Below are 7,572 nucleotides of genomic sequence, written 5' to 3'. Positions count from 1 at the left end.
GTAGCAGAAGGGGCTAGAATGAAACGGCTGTCAGCACTGCTCCAAGGATGGACAGCCCACGCACCAACCGTCAGCGATACTGCACGAGTGGCTGCATTCGGGTTATAGTTCGAAGTCACACCATCGTTGGACTGCGCGTACCGCGAGTTGTACATGGCGAACGGCAGCGTAAACTGGAACAGCTTACCAGCCGATACCCTGGTGCTGTTCTCCCACCCAATATCACTATCGTAGATGAACAGCTTGTATCCAGCACCCTCGCTCAGCGTGTAGCCAGGCGGGCTCTGCGTGACTGTGTTCCAGTCGTACGCCTTCTCACTACCGCTGACATTCTGGGCAATGTACCAGTACAGCGGCTTGCCCGTGCCGGGCTCTGTAATTGTGCTCGGCATCTGCCCCCGAATTGAGATCTTGCTTGGCGCCTTCTTCATGTTGTCGTCGTAGTCCCAGGCAAGCTTGACGATGGAGTTAATCTCGAATAGCGGCGACTGGACGGCCCGGGGCGGGGTTTTCATGACGATTCGGCCCGGCTGTCCGTTCGAACTGCTGCTGCTGCTGGATGAGGAGGCCTTCGAGGAGCTGGTGCTCTTGGAGGGCGTGGCGGAATTGCCGTTGTTGTTGTTCAGCGAAATACCGAAACCGTTGGTGGTCGCCGACGGCTTCGCCGAATCGCCGCCGTTTGCCGCATTGATGCTGATCGCTGCGTCCCTTGCGTCCGAGTTGCCCGATGCCGGTGCTTTCTGACCCTCCGCTGGCTGACTGCTGTCCTTGCCTTCGGCCTTGGTGTCCTTAGCATCAGCCTGGACATCCTTTGATGCTGCCTGGCCATCCTTTGCCACTGCGTGGTCGTTGTTCGCTGGAGCCGCCTGTTTGTTTCCCGCCATCGGCTGGGCTATCTTTTGCAGCTGCTACCTGGCCGTTTCCACCATCAGTCGCTGCTACAAAGTGCTTGCTTCAGCGTTAGCAATATAGAGGCTCCATTGGAGTGTAGATTTAACGCTAGGTCATAGCGTGGCAGGGAGAGAGAGGTGCTGTATATTCAGGCGGGCGTGCTGGCTCCTCCCAGATCACTCTGTTCTCCAAATACCACCACGCCTCCCGCCGCGATAGAAAAAGCAAAAACAAACCTCCTCCCAAGACAATGCCACACCAGCAGTGCAGGTGGGGAGGGGAGAAAATGCGGCTTCTCACACTCGCTCACCAGTAAACACCACATGCGGAGAACAGCAGAGCCGATTCAAAAAAAAAAGTGACCTTACCGTCGGCGGCAGACACGATACACCCACATAGCGCTAGTGCGAGGTAGAAGACAAGCAGGGCCAGTGCCAGCTTGCGCGACGCTCCGTGAGTCGAGCCCATTCTGTAAGAGATGATATGGTTACACAAATCCCCGCGTGTTTGGCTGCAAGTTAGTAGGATTTGCCAGATACAAGGATATGTCCAGTTGCCTGCAGAGTTGAACAGCGAGCAGGGATGGAGCGGGGGATGGGAAGAGATATTAGGTGATATACGATATGAGGCAGGATAGAGAAAACAAAGTTTGCGAAGAGGAGAAGAAAGAGAGAAGTGGCGAAAAACGACCCCAGGACTTTTCACTGCCAGAAGGCCCGGGAAAAAGGGCGAGCAGGCGCTGCAGTAAATGCTGTTTACAGCTCACAGCTCAAGCTAGCTCGCTGCTGCGGAGAGAAAGGCAGCAAAATGCGGTGGGCAGTAGGGGCTTTCGGCCTTGCGCTGTTGTATTTAGAAATTTTGCAATACACATCAGCCCGGCCACTCCCCATTTTGGCCAGGACAACAATCGGATGTGACGGACCAAATATAGGCCAGGGGAGGCACTCTTCTTCTCTGCGCCGACACTGGCTGGAGGTGGCGTCCCTTGCGCTCGTCCGTCACAACAAAGAAGCCTATCGTCGCTAGTGCATGTAAGATGTGTAGGAACCCATTAAATGTGCGTGTAATGTTTATGTAGGAAGTAGGAAAGGGTATGTTGAATAGGAATGTACCAAGGGCGATATTGCGGAATCAGGCCATGACGCCAAGCAGCGCCAGCGCAACCACGCCTACCACGCCCCCACATGTGAACCTTGACAGATGGTGGAGCTGCACTTGGGTTGTATCCCTTTGGCACGCCCTCGTTCGAGAGCTGGTAACGCGAGTTGTACATCGAGAACTTCAGCACTGCTTCCCTTGCCTGACCAGGCTTGAGGTTTGCAGGCCTTCCTAGATCACTATCGAAAATGTAAAGGGAATAGCCCTGAGATTCCCAGAACCTCAGTCCAGGCGGGCCGTGGGTCACCGTGTTCCATGTGACGTTGACAGTGCTGCCGCTGGTGTTGGTCGCAATCATCCAGTCACACGAGTACGGATTAGTAGTGTCCCTGTTGTACCCAGGTGGGAGACGCCCGCAAACTGTGATCTTCTTAGGAGGGCGCCAGGTGGTGTTCGAAATCTTCCATCCGATCTCGACATCACCACCGATTGGGAACATGACCGACACCCCAGCTGCAGCGTCAGGAGTCGTGATACTGATTGTGCCAATATCGGGGAACTCGGACTCCATCTCAGCCTCATCGATACTGGAAGCATGGTCTCCAGAATTTTCGTCTGCTGTCTGCTCATCAGAGTTCTCCTTATCGTCCTTATTGTCATCGGTAGCGCTGTTATCGTCCTTGGTTGCATCGTCCGCCTTGGTCCGTGAGTTCGACTTGGTAGGCGTGGGCGTCGGTGTGGACCGGGTGTTTCTCGTGGAGGTTGGCGACACATCGTTGTTGTTGTCCTTGCTGTCCTTGTTGTCGTTGTCTACATTTGTTGACAGATCCAGCAAACAATTGGAGGGAAGCCACAGCCCATTAGTACCTTACTCTACCCTTCCGGCGCTAACAAGAGCCATTGTTGCTGGAGTGAATATACGGTCAACTTACTGTCTTGAGCAAACGACAGCTCCATGAGGCAGAGGAGCCCCAGAACCAGCAAGCGCGGTTCTCCACAGCAGGCTGCTTCTCATATTCTATGCTTTTGTTTATACAGAAAGGGGGTGAGGCAAAAAGTGAGGAAAAAAGAGCGAGAAAGAGAAAAATAACCTGAAGGGCTTTCACTGCAAAGCACCAGATTCTGTATTTATAGAGCGTCAGCGCTTTTGTTGGGCTTGCTGTGCAGATCTTTTTTTAGTACGGGCGAAGGATTGGTTGCTGCTGACCGCTGGCCGCACTGGCTGTAGTGTGGGCCTTGTGTTAAGAGAATTCATGCGTGTTCGCACCAGCGCCCAAGTACCACGCATCCCATATATTCTGGATATGTCCAGTTGAGGATATCAGTGGGCGTATCGCACATGTGCGCTTTTGAGCAAACAAGCAAGCTTGCCCTTCACTCTGAGAGCCACACCTCTGCATTCCGCACTGGATTGGGTGCTGCAGCTCATGCTGCCTTTGCCTGCAAGCATTCTTGCTTTCTCTCACTCTGTTTACATTTTTCGGTATTGCTATTTTTCCCGAATGCGTGTCCGAATTGCATCGAAGGCGGCTACAGCATTGCTGCTGGCGCTTGTGTCCACGGCGGCAACAGCACCATCCCAGGACAAATATACCAACGACCGCGTTGCAGGTCTTCCCTACAAGGCTGGCGAGCAGCCACTGCACGAAAGTTACGCAGGCCACATCACCGTGCGTCAGTTCACACCCGACGGCGGTGCTGAGAACAGCGGTACGGCAAAATTGTTCTACTGGTACTTCCCAGCCATTGCGCCCAAGGTTGAGAAGCCACCGCTTGCTCTATGGATCCAGGGCGGGCCCGGCTCGAGCTCCATGATCGGTCTGTTTACTGAGATGGGACCGCTGGAGCTGACCGATGACGGGCAGTTTACGCGTCGTAACATCACCTGGGCCAACGAGTACAACTTCTTGGTGGTCGACCAACCGGTAGGCACGGGGTTCAGCTCTGTCCAGCCACCAGTCAATCTGACGCTAGATGACCTGTATCCGAGTGCCAAGCAGCTTCCCGACAACGCTGCAACCTGGCGCGAAAAAGTACCCTGGGGATGCCAACCAGTATGCGTCCATATCCTCTCCCATGACCACAGAGCACATTGTCGGCGAGGCACGCAGCGTGATGCGCGAGCTGATACACCCAAAAGCAGCGTGGCCACCGCAGCTCCATCCATTTGTCCACCGGCTCATCGACGGAATGTCGGCGCGCCATTCTCACCACCTCTTGGGATACAACTTTGGCAGCCGGGTCAACGAATTCTTTGTTTACGATGAGATGGACCGTATCCGCGAGATTGTGAAGCCGCATGTGTACGACGAAGCCGACGCGTACTTTGTCAACGCGGGCTACACTGGCCCAAAGCCGCCGCGTGACGATAAGCGATCCGTCTGGGAGAAGGCTGGTCTTAGCAACGACGAGTCAGGCGACTTCAAGGACGGGTATGTCACCAACATGCGTGCAGTCGGCAAAGACATGTGGAAGTTCATGCAAGAGTTTTATGCGCTCCGGCCCGAGCTGCGCGAGCACGAGTTTTTCGTGTTCAGCGAGTCGTATGGCGGCAAGTTTGTGCCAGCCATAGGTGTGTACTTTGACGAGCAGAACCAGAAGCTTGGTGAGGGGCATCCGGAGCGCATCAACCTAAAGGGGCTCTCCATTGGCAACAGCTGGGTGCATCCGCCGCTACAGATCCTGGCACACGGCGGTATTGGGTTTGCATGGGGGCTGCTGGATGCGAACCAGGCGGACACAGTCGATCTTTCTGGCGTTCAAGGCGCTGAACCATACAATGCTGGGCGATCTGGCACGAGGCACCGATGCGCGTAACCTGATGTTCGACTACTTCAAGAATGTCACTGGTGGCATCAACTGGTACGATATTCGGCAGCGCAACCACCAGTACAAGCGTACGTACCTGGACCGCGGCCTGAACCAGCCTGTGGTGCGTAAGGCGCTGCACAGCGAAGACATTGCGTATGGCAAGGACTGGGGAGTCTACTACCACCTGATGGAGGATATCATGCGCACCACCGCTCCGCTGTTCCCGTACCTGCTTGAGCGCATGCCCGTAAACCTGAACCAGGGCCAGTTTGATTTCCGGGACGGTGTGGCTGGAAACACACTGTGGATCAACGAACTCGAATGGACAAACAAGCACAAGTTTGCGCTGGCGGATCGCGACCAGTGGTGGATCGGCAACGAGCTCAGCGGCTACATGCGCCAGGGCGGCGGATTGTCGCACTGGGTCATCTTGAACGCTGGCCACATGTCACCCGGCGATCAGCCTGAGGCATGTCTCAATATGGTGAATCGTATTATCAAGGGCTGAATTTAAAAATGCATATTCCCCTTCGCCATGTGCGCTTGTTTGCATTCGTGGAAATGGATGGTCGGGGGTTTGAGGGAGGGATCGGCTCCAAGCCATGCAGTTAAAGGACCCATGGCAGGTTGCAGGACCGGTCCTCGGCTGGATCCCCCATTGGAGCCATCACCAACTGTGTGGAGAGGAGATCGGCAATTTGTCTCCCTCCCTCGCCCATTGTGCTGCTGGAAAGCATGACTTCGCTGTTGCTCCAATAAATCAACCGTTCACTGTTTGCATTTGCCTGTCAAAGGACATCCCTGCTTCATTGCCACCGACGCCTTATTAGCCTATGCTTGCGGGTTTGTTTACAATGCCAGTCGCCGAGCAGTAGACCCAAAGAGGGGGAGGAGCAAATATGCTCAGCACTCCGTCGCTATGGCGACTTGAGGGGATATATACACGGCGTATCATGGGACCAGGCCGTGGCGTCGATGTACTCCCACATGATAGATGGCCAGGCGCTGCAGTAACAGTGACGGACACGACAGCTCTGCCATTGGTCTTGAGCTGGAGATGCGCTGAATGTATCAGACCCAGGCACCAAACGACCACCCTGTTTAATAAAATTCTACAGGGTCCACAGTGGACAGTGACCCAGATTGGCTGGTATATCGCCCATATCCTAGGAAATAGCCAACGTCAGGCAGCACCCACTGAATAGAACATGGAAATGCCGTACATGTCGTCTGGGCAGAGCATTTGGCTTAGAAAAGGCTCGGCAGTACATGTGTCCACCGCTTTTTTTCACTCCTAAATATGTATGGTTTTTCTTTGCGCCTCCCCCTTCTTTCTACTATTCGCATGGTGAAAAACGACCTTGGGCATCAGCGACGCATTGCATTGTTTTCTTAAATAGAAAATAAATGGTGACGAGGCCGGTCTCCCTGCCTCATAACCCCCTCAGGTCGGGTTCGGCCACCCCCTCCCTCGCACAATTTCCCGCAGTTCCGGCATGATGGCGCCGCACTTGCTGGGTTTCGTCGCCGTCGGAAACAAGGAGGGCAAGAAGGTGGGGCAAAGGGCGTGAAGGAAAAAATCGACCAGGTATCAAATAAAACCTGGCGAATGTGACCATCTTTTTTTGGCCGACCACCCTGGATTCCCGTTGTTTCCGTTCTCTTCTCTGCCTTTTTCTCCTCCCAGTTTATATTCGAACTTTTTATATCCCTGTACATTTTTCGTCCTTCACCCCCCCTCTTTTCATCCCCTTTCTTAGTAGAGGTCTTACTGGTATGTAATGGCCACCTTTTGATGCTACGTGCGGTGCAGGCAGGCCTGTGACAGGTCTGATGCTCGACTGATGACTTCTGTGATGCAAGTTCTTTTCTGGTGGGGAGCTTTCTGCTTTTGAGCTGCGGGACTTTTGTGCGTGCATACATGTTCAGGGTCTGCAGTCGTATAGTGCAGATTTTTCCTCGATGTTGCAAACGACAAAAAGTCGCTGGAGAGAAGGCAATTTGGGCTGGCTTCTCGTCTGTGGAGCCGCTGCCATCACCTACAGGCTGCGGCGGAGACAGAATGCGCCTCCAGTCGCAGCCAATGAAGGGACTGATTTAAATACAGAACCATGCCACTCTCCAGTGCTAGAACTGCCGGTCTAGTGCCGAAGCTCGGCATTTCTCTGTCTGGTGATCACATCTTCCAAAGTAGCTCTGGTCAGTCGATATCCACAAATGATACCTGCCTCGGCACGTAGGGCGATGGTTTTTAAATGGGGACGACGTGCTCCGGGTCTGCCTGTGGCTGCTTGTCGGCTGTCCACAGAGCAGACATGGGGAGGCTATCGAGGCCCAGTTTGCCGTGCCATTCACATTATCCATGCTGCTGAATGTACGCCGCAACTCCCCCATTGCACACTTTCCCCTGTTCTTTCAGCCTAGTATGCTGTTTTGGTGCTAATAATCTCACACCTGACTTTCCTTTCTTTGGTGATAGAAGAGTGGCCATGGAGCGCACATCCAAAGAGCTGAGCGACTTTCTTACTGACATTGACCTCTTGGAGTACTTGGAAACGTTCGAGCGCGAGGGCTTCGACAGGATTCAGGCGGTAGGTTGATGCCTTCGGTACATGGCTACGGTTGCAGTGATGATAGTACAGCACACCTCAGTAGCCCCACACCAGCGCGCACAAAGAGTGTGCTTACCCACTATACCAAACTAACCAGCCATTTTTCCTCTGCCAAAACACCGTAGATTGCTGAAATGCGCGAGGCCGACTTTGAAGCGCT

The 7,572-nt window shown here is 54.0% G+C and overlaps 1 protein-coding gene across 1 annotated transcript; it reads right to left on the bottom strand.

Moving 5' to 3' along the window:
• Nucleotides 1–6,099: 6,099 nt before the first annotated feature.
• Nucleotides 6,100–6,866, bottom strand: DL89DRAFT_131435 (uncharacterized protein). The gene has a single exon (XM_040883323.1). The coding sequence runs from the start codon at nt 6,721–6,723 to the stop codon at nt 6,193–6,195; it is 531 nt and encodes a 176-aa protein (XP_040739496.1). The 5' UTR covers nt 6,724–6,866; the 3' UTR covers nt 6,100–6,192.
• Nucleotides 6,867–7,572: the final 706 nt, after the last annotated feature.

The sequence above is a fragment of the Linderina pennispora genome, assembly GCF_002104995.1.
Source record: "Linderina pennispora strain ATCC 12442 chromosome Unknown DL89scaffold_42, whole genome shotgun sequence".
NCBI classification, from domain to species: Eukaryota; Fungi; Kickxellomycota; class Kickxellomycetes; order Kickxellales; family Kickxellaceae; genus Linderina; species Linderina pennispora.
The sequence above is the reverse complement of the archived record's forward strand: the minus strand, read 5'-3'. Positions and strand labels throughout refer to the sequence as shown.

What these genes read in the sequence shown, in the direction of transcription:
- DL89DRAFT_131435 (XM_040883323.1), bottom strand. Translation starts at nt 6,723, where the DNA reads ATGTATGCACGCACAAAAGTCCCGCAGCTCAAAAGCAGAAAGCTCCCC.